The sequence below is a fragment of the Cyanistes caeruleus genome, chromosome 22, assembly GCF_971803275.1.
Source record: "Cyanistes caeruleus chromosome 22, bCyaCae1.hap1.1, whole genome shotgun sequence".
Taxonomy (NCBI): Eukaryota; Metazoa; Chordata; class Aves; order Passeriformes; family Paridae; genus Cyanistes; species Cyanistes caeruleus.
Genome location: NC_141722.1, coordinates 1,268,527 through 1,287,901, shown reverse-complemented (window position 1 = coordinate 1,287,901; position 19,375 = coordinate 1,268,527). Strand labels below are relative to the sequence as shown.

General features: G+C 52.8%; 1 protein-coding gene across 5 annotated transcripts; it reads right to left on the bottom strand.

Annotated features, from left to right (window-relative positions):
- Positions 1-911: 911 nt before the first annotated feature.
- NBL1 (NBL1, DAN family BMP antagonist) lies at positions 912-13,975 on the bottom strand. 5 transcript variants are annotated; one of them, XM_086860430.1, is made up of 5 exons: positions 12,616-12,700; positions 7,156-7,220; positions 3,628-3,822; positions 3,359-3,470; positions 912-1,930 (listed from the first exon to the last, which is right to left on the bottom strand). In XM_086860430.1, exons 1-5 carry the CDS (start codon positions 12,679-12,681, stop codon positions 1,691-1,693), a joined length of 678 nt encoding a protein of 225 aa, XP_086716556.1. In that variant the 5' UTR covers positions 12,682-12,700; the 3' UTR covers positions 912-1,690. The 5 variants fall into 5 exon arrangements, with proteins under 5 accessions (XP_086716556.1, XP_023796043.1, XP_023796042.1 ...); XM_023940275.2 differs by lacking the exons at positions 7,156-7,220; positions 12,616-12,700 and adding an exon at positions 13,799-13,975; XM_023940274.2 differs by lacking the exon at positions 7,156-7,220 and having other exon boundaries at positions 12,616-12,731.
- Between the last annotated feature and the right edge of the window lie 5,400 nt (positions 13,976-19,375).

Here is a 19,375-nt window from a genome sequence, read left to right as displayed (position 1 = left end):
TCCCACAGCTCCCACAGCTCCCCACAGACCCCACAGCTCCCACAGACTCCACAGCTCCCAGAGATCCCAGAGATCCCAGAGATCCCACAGACCCCACAGACCCCACAGACCCCACAGACCCCACAGCTCCCACAGCTCCCACAGCTCCCACAGACCCCAGAGATCCCACAGATCCCACAGATCCCACAGACCCCAGAGATCCCACAGCTCCCACAGCTCCCACAGCTCCCACAGACCCCAGAGCTCCCACAGACCCCAGAGATCCCAGAGATCCCACAGACCCCAGAGATCCCAGAGACCCCACAGCTCCCAGAGATCCCACAGCTCCCAGAGATCCCACAGATCCCACAGACCCCAGAGATCCCAGAGATCCCACAGACCCCACAGATCCCAGAGCTCCCACAGCTCCCACAGCTCCCCACAGACCCCACAGCTCCCACAGACTCCACAGCTCCCAGAGATCCCAGAGATCCCAGAGATCCCACAGACCCCACAGACCCCACAGACCCCACAGCTCCCACAGCTCCCACAGCTCCCACAGCTCCCACAGCTCCCACAGACCCCACAGCTCCCACAGACCCCACAGCTCCCACAGCTCCCACAGCTCCCACAGACCCCACAGACCCCACAGCTCCCACAGCTCCCACAGACCCCACAGACCCCACAGCTCCCACAGACCCCACAGACCCCACACCAGTGGGACCCTCCACAGCTGCCGTGCAGGCTCCCCGGGCCACCTGCAGCCCCCACGTTCAGTATTTGGGCTGGGTTTTCCTTCCAGCAGCTCTCTCTCCTCCTTTTCCCAGCTGGAATGCAGCGGAAAGCTGCTGGAGCCACGGCTCTCCCTGCCCTGGGCCCTGTCCTGGTGTCAGCACTGCCAGAAACCAGACAGGCATCAGAGCACTGAGCAGTGGAAGTCACAACTAATTTATTTAAGGAAAAAAAACCCCAAAAAAACCCAAAACTTGTCAAAAGGAGGGAGAGGCATCGATTACAAGCTCTGGAAGCTCTTGTCAGACAATGCCAAGGAATCAGCTTTGTACAACGGAGAGAGAGGGGCAGCAGAGGCCGTGCCCACCCCGACCCCCAGGGACGTTCCAGCCCTCAGCCCCCTGCTCCCTCCACCGCCGTGGAAGTGCAGCAGGGAGAGGGGGGACAGGGGTGGAACCTCCCCCAGATCATCCCCCGGCTCTTGGCCTTCCCCTGCAGCCCCAAAACGTGAAACCCCAGCGCTCGTGGTCCCAGTCCCTTGTCCCCGTGGTGGCCCTGGGGACAGCGAGGGTTGTCACCAGCACGGCTCCACACTTACAGCCCCAGAGACACATCCTGGGGAAAAACCCTCCCCAGGCACCACCTGGCACAAAGGCTTGGGGTTGGACCAAGATCCCACCACCCCAGGAGAGATGTGGATCCCTGGTGGGGCTCTGGAGAGGCTGATTCCCTTCTTCCTCCACCCTGGGCACGAGGAAAAGCCAGCAGAGCTCCACGGAGAGCCCGGCCCAGCCCCTGGTGCCGCTCCTCTCAATATATTATAATTATTATGTGCAATTAGTTTTGCATCAGGAGAGGCCCCGCGCTGTCGGGGGGCGACGCGAGGGCAGCGATTCGACAGGAAAGACTCCAGCACTCCCTTCCCTCCCCAGAACCCGGCCCTCGCCCAGCCCTGCCGGGACAGTCCACACGGGCCGGGTCACTCCTCGGCCTCCTCCTCGTGCTGCTGGTGGCTGGAGGCCGGCGGCTCCTCCATCTCCTGGGGGTAGTGGTGGGGCCCCTGGTGGGGCGCGTTCTCCTCGGCGTTCAGGTACACGTTGAACAGAGCTCCCTCGTGGCTCGGCTCCTTCCCACAGGCCTGGCAGCTGCAGTGCAGGATCTTCTCCACCAGCTTGTCCACCCTGGGGATGTCCTCGTTGCCTGGGCAGTCCAGTGTCACCTGGGCGGCGGGATGAGGACACAGAGGGTCAGTGCTCGGGTTCCTGAGGGTCAGTGCTTGGGTTCCTGAGGGTCAGTGCTTGGGTTGCTGAGGGTCAGTGCTCGGGTTCCTGAGGGTCAGTGCTCAGGTTCCTGAGGGTCAGTGCTCGGGTTCCTGAGGGTCAGTGCTCGGTTCCTGAGGGTCAGTGCTCGGGTTCCTGAGGGTCAGTGCTCAGTTCCTGAGGGTCAGTGCTCAGGTTCCTGAGGGTCAGTGCTCGGTTCCTGAGGGTCAGTGCTCAGTTCCTGAGGGTCAGTGCTCAGGTTCCTGAGGGTCAGTGCTCAGGTTCCTGAGGGTCAGTGCTTGGGTTCCTGAGGGTCAGTGCTCAGGCTCCTGAGGGTCAGTGCTTGGGTTCCTGAGGGTCAGTGCTCAGGTTCCTGAGGGTCAGTGCTTGGGTTCCTGAGGGTCAGTGCTCGGGCTCCTGAGGGTCAGTGCTTGGGTTCCTGTGGTGCTGGGAGGTCTGACCTGTCCCAGAGCCTGCAGGTTTGGGGTGTTTTAGGCCAGATGTGATGGGTTTCTATCCAGAGAAATAACCCCCCCGGTCAGTCTGCAAGCTGGGAGTTGTCTGGGAATGTCTCCTTCCAGAAACTCAGGGAAAATCACAGAATCATCAAGGCTGGAAGGGACCCTCAAGCTCATCAAGTCAAACCATCAGCACCACCACAGTCACCTCGAAACCATGGAATCACTGAATCATTAGGATTGGAAAAAACCTCCAAAACCATCAAATCCAACCCATGACCCATCCCCACCGTGTCACCCAGCCTGGAGCACTGAGAGTCATTCCTTGGGACAGGGACTCCACCACCTCCTTGAGGAACTGTTTTCCAAAACCTGACCACCTTTTCAGTCAATTCTTTTTTCCTTATATTTAACCTGAACCTCCCTTGGTGTTTCCTCTCCTCCTTTCACCTGAGAAGAGACCGACCCCACCTCACTCCCAGCTCCTTTCAGCACGGACTCCAGCAGGACACAGCTCCTATCGGAGACAGCAAAGGCCACCCGCGAGAGGTGCTGAGCAGCCCGGTTTGGAATAAACCCTCTCATCAAATGAGAGCTGAGCCGGTTCCCTGCGCTCCTCTGGGATTTAGGGTTATGGGTCAGAGGTGACACGGAGCTGTGAGGTCTAAGGATGGACATCAAACACAGCCAGATCTCCCAAGGGCTGACAGTGGAGAGAGCAGTGGATCAGCACAGGGATAAATAATGCAGGGAACGACAGGGGATGGTTCTGGAAACAGAGGGATAACGGCTCCTTCCACCCAGGCACCTCAAAACACCTGAGGGACGCCCTGGAAGGAAACTGTGAGTGGGAAAAGCCCAGAGAAGGAGAAGGAGCGGCCCTGAAGCGGTGTCAGAGCCGAGCCCCACGGAGCAGAGCGGGATACTCACGATTTCCCACATGGACTGGGCTGGCATGCAGGAGTCGCAGTGCACCAGGGACTCTGTGGACTGGGGGAAGGTGTTGGGGACGCTGTAGCTGAAACACTGTCCCAGACAGGCCCTGCAAGGACAGCACGAGGGGTGGGGGATCAGGGGAGGCAGAGATCTGACCTTCCCCTGAGACAGAGGCTGTGCCTGGCTTCTTGTGCCAGGACAGTCCCCAGAGCCACCCCAGTGCCACCAGGGCCTCTGGGCCTGGGCTGAGGGTGGGTCTGTACCTGTTCTGGATGGATTTGGACTCGCAGCCGCTGTGCCCCACGATCTGGGTGATGTTCTTGGCCTCGCACCAGGCGCTCTTGTCCGGGAAGAGGGCGAGTTTGTTTATGGGCGGTGGAGCAGCCAGGAGCAGCGCTGGGAACAGGGCCCCCACCAGAAACCATAACATCATGGCCAGCTCTGCCAAAATCCTACACCTGGACACGGAGAGCAAGGCGTTAGCAGCAAAGGAAATCGGCAAAGCAGCTCGTTTCTCCTACCCCGTGGAAGTTCTGGGTTGTTCCGAGCACGGCTCCGTCCCCACGTCCCAGAACGCTGCTCCTGGAGTGGGATGTGCTACTCTGCCTTTCCCAAAGCAGCTCTGGGCCACTCAGAGTCACCTCTCCCAAGCTCTGTGCCTGGAACACCAGCAGGCTTTTCCTCATTTCCCACCCACAGCTGGGCTGGGACAAGTTTGCAAACCAAAAGAGTCGAGCCAGGCTGGAGAAGTCCCGCACCACGGAAATGTTTTTATTTGAGGAAGGAACAAGTTTTTCCTCTTCTTTTCCTCCCACCTTGAACTCCAAAACTGGCCTTGCTGCCAGCCTTGACCCCTCTCCTCCAGGGAACGCGCAGCAGATGTCGCTGCAAGGCAGCAGCTCGCTGCTGTGGAGAGCTCAGCCCAGAGCAAACCCACAGAAAAGAACAATACAAAGTTTATTTGTCCAGAACCACCCAAATTCTGCAAAGGGTTATTCCGAGGACGGGAGCTGCAGAGAAGGGGGGGCCTTGTCACAAGGAGAAAGGTTTGGAGAGGTCACTCCACACCCCAGAGAAATCCCCACGAGGTTTCCTCGCTCTGCTCTCCAGCCAAGGTGCCTGAATGAACGCTCCCAAATCGCTGGGTGGAAAAGCAGCACAGAAAAAGGGGAATTTTTTCCTGTGTGGGGTTTGGATGGAGCATTAATACTTCCTAAAATATTTGTTAGAACCGCGTTATTTGTTATTTCCTTCTATTTATTTATCCAGACGACGCTCCACAGCCCACACTGGAAAGATTCCTGTTGATTCCCATGGCTCCTGAGCCCAGCCCTCTGACACTTGCTGGGAAGGAGAGGAAAAATTCCCTCCAGAGTCCTCATCCACACCCCCTGGGCTGCAGGACCATCAGATTTATCTAAATGAGACGCCCTCCTAAGCACTCAGGGGTTTTAAGGTCGTGCAGGGATTTTGCTCTGTTCTCCCTCCACTGAGCTGAACCTCCTGGATCTGAATCAAGAGACACACCAGGGAGATTCTTCCCTGTCTTCCATCCAGAAAAGAGCACCCTCATTCCCTCTGGAGGAATCTTGTGGGGTCTCTGCTAAATTTCCTCATTTTCTGCTGATACAAGAACCACAGGAATATAATGCAGCAACACCTGCATTATATTATTATTATTATTATTATTATTATTATTATTATTATTATTATTGTTGTTGTTGTTGCTGCTGTTATTGTTATTACTATTATTATTATTACGATTATTATCATTGTTCTTCTTCTTTTTCTTCTTCTTTTTTTTAAATTATTATTATCATTATCATTATCATTATATTATTATTATTATTATTCTTATTATTATTGTTGTTGTTGTTGTTGCTGTTATTGTTATTACTATTATTATTATTACGATTATTATCATTGTTCTTCTTCTTTTTCTTCTTCTTTTTTTTAAATTATTATTATCATTATCATTATCATTATCATTATATTATTATTATTATTATTATTATTATTATTATTAATAATAATAATAATAATAATAATAATAATAATAATAATAATAATGCTTCCTAATCCTCCCAGCACTTGTGGGATGTGAATCCCACGGGTTCCTGGTGGGAATACCTGCACAAAGGTGCTGGCTGGAGATAAGCAGAGGGTTTTAACTCCTGAGCTTGCACGGTGAGTTGTGGGGTTAAATAAATCCATCCTGAAGAGGACTCTTGTGCCTGAGGTTGTTTTTCCCCATTTCAGTGGGGGAATTCTGCAATTCCTGAAGGAAGGACGTGGCTGAGTTGCACACACAGACTCACACACACACACTTGGTTTGCTTTCTGAAACGAGCATCACTCATTCCTCAAATGCCAGCAGCTCTGTGCTGAGGAATCCACTCCCAAAGGCAAGCCCGAGCTCAGAGCTGGGATGTGACCCAAAGAACAGCCCAAATTCCTCTCAATACACAAGTTCACTTCCACGTGCCCCATTAGAGAGCAATTTCCTTGTTTCCTAAGAAAGGTGGGGTTTTTCCAGGTTTCTGTGCATCTCTACCCAGCTGCAAAGAGGAAAACATCCCAGTGTGTGCTGAGAAATTTCCTGGGGTCTGTGTTCCGTGGAGATGTTTGTGCTGCTCAGGGCACATCCACAGGCACGAGGGATCCTCTCCCGTGAGGAAGTTGTGCTCTGCCAAATGCAGGGCCTGGATTCAGGAATTAATTTAACCATCTGCTGAAGTTTTCTCCTTCCCTGAGCAGGAATAATGTGTTTGTAACCAACCCCTTTGCAAAGGGTGAGGAACTGGGAACCCCCAGCAGGAGAAGCAGGCACCCCTTTGGAGCTGGAGCAATTCCTCCAACACAGCACACGGTGTTTTCCTTCTGCCAGGAATGTCCTGGAACCCACAGGGCCACTTTTCTAATAAATAAGGAGGTTTATGCCAGTGCTTAGGAAAACATCTGATGCAGCTGGGTTTGGGAGGGAGCAGCGAGCCCGGAGCTCAGAGCAGTCATGCGAACAGAGCTGCCACCAGCAGCGCGCATCCGACAGCAGCCACGGAGACAAAAGCACCGTGTTCCTTCTCCCCTCCCTTCTGGGAAGGCAGAAAAAGGGAAGATGAGGTTTGTAAAGTGCTGATTAAATAAAGGCGTTGAGCACATTCCTCCGTGACAAGCTAAATTACACGGTGCAGCCCGAAAGGAACAAGTGTGTTCCCCTGCTGACCCTGCGTGCTGGAGAAAGCTGTGCTCCTCTTCCCTGCTAAAATGAAAACCTGCTCTTCCATGAGCTCTCAAATCCTCATTTATGGTGATAAATAAGTTATAAAACATCCTCTTGATAACAAAAAGCAAAAAAATAAGGAGCATTAAACGGCACACGGGGGTTTCTTTCTCTCCCCCCTCCCAAGGCCCATTTTCCCCTCTCCAGTCAAAGCTCTTCAAGCAGAAAGTTCAGCTCAGTTCCGGCAGAGCCAGCGGCCCGTGAGGGTCTCCCCCCCCTCACTCTTCCTTCCCCACCATCCCTCCAGCAGCATTTGGGAAAGAAATGACTCAGCCCCGAGCCTGGCACATCCCAGCTCCCGACACAAACAACTTCTCCCAGCTGCAGCTCCCAGCTCCAGAGCCCTTTTCCAGCACCCCTGGCAGCTCAGCTGCCTCTGTGGGGATCTCCTGATACCTCACATCTTTTGTGTCACCTTGAAGAGCTCCTTCCTCCCATCCCAGCGCTCTCAGGAGTCCCTGGAAGCAGCTGGGAAAAGCTCCGTGGGCCTGAGGACAATCCCTGGAATTACCTCGGAGGCCACATTCCCACCATCCAGCCCACAGCTGTTCCCAGATATTTGGAAACCAAACACTTCTGGAGGAAAATAAAACAGATCTAATCAGTTTTACCCTCTTTTTCCAGCAGGAAATTTACACCATAACACAAGACAAGCTTGCAGGTGGACACGAGGAACGTTTCACGAGTTGTTTTAACGTGTTTAGAGGTATTTTTCTTATCCAAGATCTTGCAATTCTGCCAGAGAAACACAAACACGGGTGGGTTCTGCTCATGGCCACACACGAAGCACCACAGGCTCCCAGATGAGAACCCCCAAAGCTTCCAAACATCACAGGAACAGGGCTCACCCCACCCCGAGATCTCAGCAGGGATGGGCAAGGTGAAGGTTTTGGCTCCAGGTCTGGGTCAGAGCTGGGATCTCCTCCTGTCCTGTCCTGTCCTGTCCTGTCCTGTCCTGTCCTGTCCTGTCCTCTCCTGTCCTGTCCTCTCCTGTCCTGTCCTGCCCTGTCCTCTCCTGTCCTGCCTCCCTGGACACAGAGCCAGCTCCTCACCCTGCCGGGCTCTGCCCTCCCTGGTGCCAGGAGCCACCCCAGGCTGGTGTCACAGCCCAGTCCCAGCACCCTGAGTGCCACTCAGCAGGGCCCAAAGATGCTCCGTGCCTCAGTTTCCCTGGCTGCAAGATCTCGCGTGGGATCCCTCCTGTGCCAGGAGAGACCTGACTGCAGGAAATGCCAAAAGGAAAATGATTATTTAGGCACCTAAAAGGATGAGAAGGCAGAGTAAAGTGCTCGGTGGCATCTGGAAAGAAACAGCCCAGGAAGATCCAGGGCATGGCTCTCCTCAGGGCTGGGTCTGTAACCACTGCACCCCACTGGGGACTGGCTCTTAGGAAACTCAACTCAAATAATATTTGCTTACATGGAACAAAACAATTTATAAGGCAACATTATTAAGAGGGAAAGCTTCAATCTCAACGGCAAAAAAATTGAAAAGTCATTGTGTGTTGAAAAACATCTATCAAAACAAGAGATGTTATTTAATACCTGCTCTTATTAAATACTTCCCCTTTTTTAAATTTGCATTTAGCTAAAACTTCACCATTTTGGGGACCCTTACTGTAGTAACAGCCCAAAAGAATCAGGCTGAGGTCTGATATGGGCAGGGGAGAGGGGAGAGAACCCTGCACTGAGAATGTCTGCAGGGAATTCTTCAGGACAGCAGGACACAAAAGTGCTTAAATGGGAACAGAAATCTCTCCTGAGCTCAGAGCTCCAGCCTTGCTTTGCTGAGCTGTAAAATCTGGGAAGAAATTACAAAAAAATAAACAGGGAACTACCACAGGAAGACATTTGATATTTAACAACCACAAGAATCCATCCTAAGAACTTTTTGATAGTGGAGCAAAAGCTGTGTCGTTTCTCGCTGTGGACCTGGCTGTGTCTGCTCCTTTCAGAAGCAGATGTTACAGCTTCCCTTTCTGTAACACATTAATTTCCACTCAAGCATGGTTGGGCAAGTCACACAAATAAAGCAGAGACAAAGAAAAGCAGTGCAGCGTTTTTAAAACCCTCTGCCCTCCCCACACTGGCCAGAATGTCAAAAGATGTTGCTACATTGGGAGTTTTAATCTGGCTTCTCGACCATGCACTGAGCACTTGGGAAATTCATTTTTTGCATTTAATTTTTGGGAAATTTCATTTTTTGCAGCTGGAAAAAATAAAAATCCAAGCTGCTTTACCTACAAAAGTCCCTGGAAAGCTCTGGACCCCTGGATTTAGGCTTAGGATGGGGTTCTGAAGGAGCTCTGCTGGAAAAAGGGACACACTAATGGCCTGGAGAAGAGGCAAGAATCATATAAACTGTTTCTGCTAATTTATTTCAATTCCTCAATTTCTTCAGCATTAAGAACAATCACAGCCAGGAAAATGCATCAACCCAAAGCTCAGGAACATCCTGAGCTCAGGAATATCCTGGCCCCACACCTCCAGTCCCCTCTTCTTGAAGCAGGTGGGGCTCTGCAGCTCCCACGAGCAGGAGGACAAGTGGGATGGGAGTAGGGATCAGCTCTGGGGGGAACTGGAGCAGAGTGGGATCAGCTTTGGGGGGAACTGGAGCACAAGAGGGATCAGATCAGCTTTGGGGGGAACTGGAGCACAAGTCTGGGAGCAGCATCCAGCTGGGATGCACAAATCTGGGAGCAGCTTTGTGGGGATGCACAAATCTGGGAGCAGCTTTGTGGGGATGCCCAGGTCTGGGAGCAGCTTTGTGGGGATGCCCAGGTCTGGGAGCAGCTTTGTGGGGATGCCCAGGTCTGGGGTCAGTGCCTGAGCAGCCTCAGCTCTCTGGGCAGAGGGAGGGTCCAGGTTCTGCCCGAGCCCTGCAGCTCTGAGCGCTCTGGAGCCGTGGCTGGAGCGTTCCTGGTGCAGCTGATGTGAGCACCCACAGCTGGGAGCAGCTTTTCAGCCCGAGGCCTCCCCACATGCCTGGACCTGAGCGGGGCCCCGCTGCCTCCTGCTTTTCCCTGGAGCTGGAGCTTCCCACAGAGCCGGGAGAGGCAGCCTGGGCCCGAGGGTGGTGGGTGTCCAACATGGATATCAGGGATTGTGCTGCTCTCTCATATCAGGGATTGTGCTGCTCTCTCCTGAGCCCTGGGAGCAGCAGCACCTTTGGGAGCCTGAGCATCCCTCGCCACAAGCTCTCCCCTCCCTGCTGGAGCACAGAAAAACCCCCAGAAGGATGCCAGGAGCTTCTCCCAGGTTGGATTTGCAGCGGGCACTGCCCTGGGAGAGCTGCTCCCCGCAGGCCCCGCTCTGCTTTCACTCAGGGTGAGGTAAACTGGGACCGGCTCCTCCAAATGACTCCACTGGTGCAAATGAGATCAGAATCTGGCACCGCTCGTCTTACTCAAAACAAGCCTAACTGGAACCAGATAAAACCAGTTCCAGAGTGGCCACCAGGATGATTTTTTTAATTCCTGCAGGCAGCGAGGGGAGCTGTCTGGGATGCCAACCACGCTGGCTGGGTCATTCATTACCAAACTGGAATAAAAACCCAACGCAGCGGGGTTGCGCCTGCAGGATCAGGTTCCCAGCTGCTGGAGCAAGAAGGGGAAAGAGGAAAGGAGAAAAGAGCTTATGGATGGAGCTGAGGATTTTTCAGGATCCTCCCTGCTGTCTCCCTCTCCCTTTATACCCGTTCTGGCCGTATCTCAGACACAGCAGCAGAAATTCAGTGACCTGATGGGGTTTTGCTCTTTTAGTCTCTGCTTTACACCACAGCAGCCTCCTCAGTTCTGATAAACCCAGGGTCTGTGTTGTTTAGCCACGGCACTGACCAAAGCAGAAAAGCACATGGAAGTGCAGGGCCAGAGGGGTTTGCAGGCAATGTAACAGCTCATGGCCCAGCTGGCATTTCCAGTCACCTCCAGGGCTGACCTCACACTTGACATTTAGACAGTTTCTCCTAAAACTGCAGGATTTGGCCCAGAAAGAAATCACACTGTGAGCAGAGCAGCGCTCCCTTCCCCGCTCTGGACAGGTTTCCTGAGCTCTGTGTCAGAGAATAAAGAGGTTTAAACCACAGCTAAGAGTGACCTGAGCAAGGGCTCCATCCTGACTCCATCTCCAGAGCTCAGCTCCACAGGGAATGTGGATCTGGGAATGGGGGCACAGCCCAGCCCAGCCCCACAACTGCTGGGATGGGTTTTGGGCTGCTCCCTTCCCACCCTCGCTGCTCATTTATGTCCAGGAAAGCCCTGGTGCCTCCCCAAACAGCACCAGAAACCAAGGTCTGGGGAACAGGGCTGACAGGGGACAGCCCACCCCTCACTCCCACTCCCAGCAGCACAATTCCATCAGCTGGTCGGGTTTTTTAGACCTGATTTGAGTGGCTGTGAAGTTTCTTTGCCCTCAGCCGTGCTGGACCCTGTTGCTCTGCTCCCTGGCCCAGGGGATCTCCGAGCTGCAGAGGAAGGAGGTTTTTTCAAAACAAAAAGAGCAGGAGCGAGGCCCAAGGACGGAGCAAGACGCCGGCTGTGCCTGCCCCGTGCTCGGATATGGGACCTGGCAGAGGAGCTGCTGAAGCTTTAATGGGAACAGCAGCAAAAACTGCCCAGGAGTTTCCTCTGCTCCTCGGGCAGATTTCCCGTGGCTGCACCAGCCCAAATCCACCCTCGGCAACGCCAGCGAGGTTCCTCCAACACGGGCAGGTCTTCAAGGCTCCTCGAGAAGCGTTTTGGTTCAGAGCCTGATCCTGCACCTCCAGAGCACCCAAAATTCCCTCCAGCTCCACTGTTTTCCTTGCTCTGGAGGGACGAGCTCAGGAAGATTTCGCTCCTTTGCCCTTTTTGTGAGACCGCAAACTCCCCAAGCTGGAATTCTGCTCAGGGAGGTGAAGCCAAGAGCCCGGATTCTTCTCAGGGCTGTTTGCAAACACTTGGGATTTTTATACTGAAGGCAAATTCCATTTCCCATCCTGCGGTTTGCAAATTTTACGAGATGGGAGACTGCCTTCAAAAGGCAGAAGTGCCCGGTGTTTGCAGCTGATTTTTGGCTGCTTGGACATTGCAAAGAGGGCACTGAGCTCTTCAGCTAAAAGGGAAAATCTGGGTCTCTCCATATCCTCAGGATATTTCCCACTTGTTCAGCAGGGTTTTCCCCCCCAAAAAAAAACCAGCATGGAAAAGTTACGGTGTCCTAAATCCACAAACACTTCCCACAGGCTGAATTTTTAATTTGATGGGGTTAATCATGTATGGAAAAGTTAAACTGTGGAGTGGAGCAGAATTTGCTGGTGCCCTCGTAAGAGAAATGTTAGTAGGGAATAAGGGATTGTCCAGATCGATTTTAATACTTTAAATACTCTACTGAAAGCGAGCTAAAGCATGTTCTGTTCCCAAAACACCTACCAGAGAAAAAGAGAAATCCCCACTGATTTTAAATGCAGAGAACAAATAAAAATTGCTACAAATACCGAGGTAAATTGAAACTCTACGTTAGGGTCCAAAAACCAGGTAGGGAAATATTGGATATAAGCTTTACAGTAAATGCCTAAAGTACTTGCATGAAACAAGGATGTAAATCAATCCCCGGGATGAACTTTCCGAGGAACAAAAGTTTACTGCCTTGCCATGGGGAAAACTCTTTTCTTTTATGATCGCTGAACGCGTCTGCTGCTGGTGTTTAATCGGTGCTGAGCGTTCCCGTTCTTCCCCCGGCACTTTTGTTCCAAGCCCCGGCAGGGATGGGAAGGAGGGAAGGATTCTGTACCACAGATGTGTGATTGAACCATTACAGAGCAGATCCCCCCGCTCGAGTCCGCCTCATCTGCGAGCGATTTCTGCCCGTGGCAACATCCTCATCCTCCCGGCCATCCATCACCGGCGAGGGGAGAGAGAGGGAAAGGGACGGGAAATGCGGGCCGGGGGAACACGCAGCAGCTTTTGGGGCACACAAAGGCCAGGGTTACTCACCAGCCTGGAGACGGCGGGCGCATCCCATGGGCTCCGGGGCCCGGCGGTGCCCGGCGGCTGCCGCATCCCCGGCGCGGCCGCGGAGGGAGGCGCGGGGCGGGCGGGAGCGGCCGCCTCCCTCCTTCCCTCCCTCCCTCCTTCCCTCCCTCCCTCCTTCCCTCCCTCCCTCCTTCCCTCCCTCCTTCCCTCCCTCCCTCCTTCCCTCCCTCCCTCCCTAGCTCCTTTCCTCCTTCCCTCCTTCTCTCCCTCCTTCTCTCCCTCCCTCCCTAGCTCCTTTCCTCCCTCCCTCCCTCCTTCCCTCCCTCCCTAGCTCCTTCCCTCCCTTTTTCCCTCCTTCCCTCCCTTTTTCCCTCCTTCCCTCCCTCCCTAGCTCCTTCCCTCCCTCCGTCCTTCTCTCCCTCCCTCCCTCCTTCCCTCCTTCCCTCCTTCCCTCCTTCCCTCCTTCCCTCCTTCCCTCCTTCCCTCCCTCCCTCCCTCCCTCCCTCCCTCCCTCCCTCCCTCCCTCCCTCCCTCCCTCCCTCCCTCCCTCCCTCCCTCCCTTCTTCCCTTCTTCCTTCTCTCCCTCCCTCTCTCCCTCTCTCCCTCCCTCCCTCTCTCCCTCTCCCCCTCTCCCCGGTGCCGGGCTCCGGGCGGTGCCGCCGGGCCCCGCCGCTCTCGATTGCACAAGCGGGCAGGGAAAGCAGAGGAGGGGAAAGGAGGGGAGGGAGGGATGGGAGGAGGGAGAGGCTCGCAGAGCCCGGAGGAGCCGGGCACGGAGCTCAGCCCCTGGCTGGGGAGAGCCCGCAGGGAACAGAACGAGGGGGTTTCGGCCGGGATAGCCCCAGGGAGGGTCCCTGCAGAGGCATCCGGAGTCTGCATGGGGCTCGCTGAACGCCAGCAACTCTGATTTAAACAGAATTCCTGCTGGAGACTCCTGGCTGCAGAAAGGACTCCAGGAAACTTCTCCAGCGCTACAGACCACGCTTTTCTCTTTTGCTTTTACTTTCTTTTCCCTTCCTCTTTCTCCTCCTTTTCTTGTTTCTTCCCCTCTTTCCCTTTCCCATTAAAACCTGACAGCCAAAGCCCAGCCCGGTGAAGAGATCACGGCTCTTTCAGGGAGGATAATCGCTGTTTCTGTTTCTGTTGAGGCACAATTAATCTAAAGAGGCCCCCAACATTAAACACCACCCAAATCCAAAGATACCTGCCAGGCCTGGCTGGGTTTTGCTGCTCTTTGCATGGAGATCAGAGGAGCAGGAAGGGGAGAAGTGCTGGCAGTGCCCTGGCAGCAGCTGCGGGGAGAGGTTTTGGGGCTGGATGTTTGCTGGAGGAGGTTTCTGCTGAAGGAATGCTTTCCTGCTGCCCGGCTCCTTCCAGCTGCAGGATAATAGGATTTGTAAACAGGCTGGTAAAAAGCTGCTTCCAGCATCGCTTTCTTATCCCGCTAAATGCAACCTGGCCGTGCTGCACTGCTCAGCTCCAACAGAGACAGCAGGAACAGCCTCTAGCCATGATCACACGCCCCAACAGGAGCACAAAATCTCGTTTTCCAGCATTTTTACCCACTGCTGAACCCTAGACCAGTGCTCTACCTGCTCCTCATGGCCAGCATGACCAGCAGTAAACTCCTGCCCAGGAGGATACTTTATTCTGAATAATATGAGTGAAACGAGAGACATTTGAGACTTTGAAGCAAGTTCTCAGGAGGAAGAATAAGATGTAGATGCACAGGAGCAACCGTGGGCGTTATGGTGAAATTCAGAGCGTTTGAGGTCCGTGGTTCAGTGTTTGGATGGGATTTTTGGGATCCTCAGCACTGGGGTGTGATTGCTCTGCAAGGAGCTGTGAGCATGCAGTTCATTCACTGCTTCCTACTCTTCATCCCCGTTCCAGCCCTGTGAACAGCATGAAAGGGAAGCAGCAATCCGTGGATCTGGGGGTGGGGAGGCAGCAGGAGCAGGGTTCAGCTTTTCTGCTGTCAGGAGCACCAGGCTGAGGTGCTGGAGGACAGAGCGGGGTGGCTGGGGGATGAAAGAAGCTGCTGAAAGGCTGTCAAAGCCCTGGGCCAAGACTTTCCCCCTTCTCCTGGGCAATGAGATTATCACAGCCAGAGCAGGGAGTGCTGACCTGATGCCTGCAGATGTCATTTGGACAGAGCCAGGCGGGGAGCAGAGGCTCTGCAGGGAGGGAAGGAGCTGAGCTCACCTGCCAGCCCCTCTTCCCTGGGACTCTTGCTCCATCCATCATCACCCCAGGCTCGGGGGACTTTGCTGCAGCTCCTCACTCTCCCCTCCATCCTGTTTTGTCACCAGGTATGCCCAGAACATTCCCCCCCTTCCCCCTCAGCCCTTCCCTGCTGCTGGATCACCAAGGCTGGGTGCTCTGGGACACAGCAGGAACCCAGGACATCCCTCCCTCCCTCGCCTGCTGTTGCTGTTTTGGGTTCCTGACAAACACCCACAGTGCCAGGGGCTCCCCGCTTGTCAGGACAGGACCTGGCACTGTGGGTGTGAGAATTAGAAGGGTGGATAAGTTAAAAATAAAAATGTTTCTTTGTGTCAGTGCAGAGTCCAAGGCCTCTCTGCCTGCCCACAGTGGGATGCTAAAAAGCACATGGGGGAAAGGGGGGTGGGAAATGAGTGGGGAGAGTTTGTGTGTGTGTGTCCATGAAGGGCTGAATGGCCCTGCACAGATCAGTGTTCAGATTCACTTCTGGCACCGAGGCTCCTCCAAACTCCTGCTCCAAAGCAGCAGGACAAACTCAGAACATCCACGTGTGTGCAGGGAACATTTTGCACATTACTGAAAGGAAATGGGGTGACTCACAGAGCAATTCTCCTGCATGGGAAGAGCCTCCTGCACAAACTCTCTGGCCTTGAAGAAAAGCACCCAAAATCACATCCCCTGAATTGCCAGTTTTTCAAAGTCCTGCTACAGCAATGTCAAACAAAGCCAATGTTTAGGATGAATGAGGAAAAAAAGATAAAAGAATATATATTCATCTGTTAGCAGATTAAAGGCCTCAGCTCACAGTCCTCCCACCTTCCAAAATGCAGATACTGTTCTTAAAGTGATAATGTGATTTTCATAGTTTAAAGGGTCTGGTTGTGGAACTCTCAGAAATCTGTTTATTGCCTCCCTCTCCTCCTGCCCTGGAGCAGGATTGGGATTTTTGAAACTATTGCTGCAGCTGAAGAGGAATTAAAATAAAAATAAAAATAAAGAAAATGAGAAAATAAAATGAAAGTGGCCATGAGTTCTCAGCTTACCACAGCTTTCCTGAGCAGGCTCAGACCCTGGGTTAGACCAACTTTGCACCATTTCAGGTTTTAATTTTGGCAGCAGTGGCTGCTGCAGTGCACGACAAGAGTTAAATGTGAAGCCCCAGTGGAATAACTGCAGGCTCATCCGGTGCTTGGAGGAGTCACAGTGACCTTGCCTCTATCTGCCAGCCCACCTCTATTTATACCTAATATGGATATAAAATCCATGACTTTGCAGATAGTAAACTGGAGCCTCCCACAAGCATGTCGCCTGCTAGGATGCTCCCAAAGATTTAAAGGAATTATTTCCTATAAAAGAACCTTTTCTGCAAACAGCAGGAGCACGTGGAGCTTTCCCTGCAGCAATTCCAGTGCACCTCCACTGCTGTCCCATTATCCCTCCAGCCCTCATCCAGTGGTGGATTTATTGGCATATGAAATACCCCATCTCTGGACAGATTATCTATGGAACTGGGTCATCTTCACAGGGAATTCAACAAAAAATGGGCCCCGTGCCTGGAAAAAGGAGGGGGGGAAGAGCTCAGCATCAGCCATTCCCTCCAAGAAACCCAAGGAAAACAGTGCAAAAGGGAGGAGCTGAGGAACAAAGCAGCAGGAATGGCACAGAAATGGGTTGTGTTCCCTCTGAGGTCCACACCAGGGACACCTTCAGGGTCTAAGGAGCAGAATCCTCGAGCTAAAAACACTCTGCCTTTAGTTCAGACCGGACTAAGCCACGGGACAGAGACCAGGAATTCTGCAGGAACCTTTGTGGCCTTACAAGTTCCAGAGAATTTATGGCCACCAAACACAGTTGGATGATCTGATCTGAATCCATGTGTGCTACAGTTCATTTGATTTCACCCAGTCACTCCCAGGTGGAGCTCAGTAACTCCATTTAGGATGTCAGGAGTTGGGAAACCCTGCCATGGCTCTCCCAGCTCATCCCAGTCTGTAATTCAGGGATTCACTGCTCATCTGCAGGGGTCAAGCCTTGGTCTCCAGCCCTTGTTTCTCACTGTGCCTCTCCCTGCTGGCAATTCCCTTCAGTTCCAGGGCTCCATAATCCCCCAGGCTCTGCCATCTCCAGTTTTGTTACACCTGGATGCTGAACTTCACCTTTGGGTCAAAATCCACATTGCCCCACTCTTTCACTTCCCAGCACCACACTGAATAGAAGTTGTCTGCCAGCCTTTTATATTTACTTCCAGATAATTAATTAAAATTACAAATACGACCTGCACAACCTTATCACCCTCACAGGACAGAATTCCTTCCCAAGATCCCATCCAACTCTGTCCTCTTGTCGTGCCACTCCAGGCCCTTGTCCACAGTCTCCATCTCTGCTGTCAGCTCCTTCAGGCACTGGAAAGCCACAGTTAGGTCACCCTGGAGCCTCCTCTTCCCCAGGCTGAACAATCCCAACCTTTCCATCCCCCTGATCACCTTGGTGCCTCCTCTGGGCTCTCCCCAGCAGCTCCAGCTCCTTCAGTCCAAATCCCCAGGGAATGCAGGGCTCAGGGGAGCAGCCATGGCTTTGGGTTTATCACTGCTGACAGCTTCAAGTGCAGCACCCAGGGGGAGGAAGAATATCCCCTAAAAACCTCTAAAAGGAAACACACTCCTTTGCATGATTTACGAACTGAATTTGAACTGATCAGGGCATGACCTTTTCCAGGAAGGGCCATCCACTCCTAACACAGAGCTGGAGGCTTTACAAGCACCACCAATAAAAACTAGAGATGAGGAGTGATTTATTAGTCACCAGCAACTTTCTAAGCATCTTTATAAGCTGCAGGAGTTGGGTATCCAGCACCACGAGGAAAATCCAGCTCCAGCAGCCTGCAGTGCTGCACAGCAAAGTGCTGACAGCCAGAAGGCACGAGAGGATGGCCATCCACAGCTGAATTTCCATAAACTGTGTTCCCATTTAGTTTCAGTCTCAGTGAAGCATTTCACTGTGGGTGGGCTATAGGCTGGACTCTCAGAGCAGTACAGACACAGTGCACATTGCATCCAGCTGCCTCCGGAGCTGCCATGCCAAAATTTGCACCAGTCCTAAATCCAAAGGCAGGAGTGGGGTGGGAGATGAGGAGATTTATTTCTTACTGTGGGGTATGGGGGTAATACCAAACCCAGCTGGCTCAGAGTGAAAGAAGGGTCAGCAGGTTCAGAACCTGCTGAAAAATGGGGTTTTCCCAGCAGATCACTCACGGATCAGGGGTTACCCAGCCCCACAAACCTCTCCCTTCCACCTGTACCTCGAGGCACATCACCACCAGCACAGCCTGTCACCCTCAGTCCACTTGTGCACCCACTGTTTGCATTTCCAAACCAGCACCTTGGTGATTTCTTTTGCATTGCTCCCAAACTCAGAGGGAACGCAAGGAAAACAGCTGGGAAATCAATTCCTCCTCCTTTGGAGAACCATCCATGTGAACTCTCTGGAGGAGCTGAGTTACACCTCCACTGCTGTTTCCACTGCTGGAGAGGGACTTTGGACACAGGCCTGGAGTGACAAGGGGAATGGCTTCAAAAATGGAAGAGAGGAGGTTTAAATTGGATCCTGGGAAGAAATTCTGCCCTGGCAGGGTGGGCAGGCCCTGGCACAGGTGCCCAGAGCAGCTGTGGCTGCCCCTGGATCCCTGGCAGTGCCCAAGGCCAGGCTGGACAGGCTGGGGCAGTGGAAGGTGTCCCTGCCCATGGCAGGGGGTGCCACTGGATGAGCTTTAAGGTCTCTCCCAGCCCAAACCATTCAATGGTTAATCCTCTCTCGATCTGTTACCTAAATTCACATTTAAGGTAGATTTCCTAAGGCATTGACTTTCTCCTGGTATTTTGTTCGTGTTCTGCCCAACACAGCAGTGTCCTTGTCCATGAGGCACAAAGAACTGGGAACACCTTTCTGTATTTTCTCTCTTTATCAGACTCAGATTATCTCCCAAGTCAGTATTGAGGATCAGAGTGATTTACACCTACTAATGATTCCATAAGCTATCAGCCCCCAGACAGTAAAACATCAATTCCTTACTTCTTAGGGATTTGCCAGTAAGAATTTGGGACAATTTGAAGATAGCAAAGGGTGGCACAAACCCTTTTGGAGAATCCCAGTCTCTGAAGGGCAGACTCCCCACAAAAAACCAGTGGGGAAGGATGGGCTGCTGGACTCCAGTCAGATTCTAGCTGCACACCACATTCCCTCCACAGCTTCTCCCATCTTTAAAATGGGAATTACAAACCTTCCCATCTGTTTAGTTTGTAAATTCTCCAGGGCAGAGGCTGGTTTTTATTTGTGTGTACAGCACCACATACAGCCAGGTCCTGCTCTTGGCCACGGCTCCAGGCAGGACTGGAACACAAAGCAATGACGGTATCTCCATCAAACACCAACAACTCGGATAAACAATACAAAAGCAGCTTGAGATTTTTTTTCCTCCCCCCTGCTGTCTCTGCTTTTCCATGACTTGTTTACTCATCTCAAAACCTCTGCAGACATCTAATCAAGCTGTTAAAGAGGC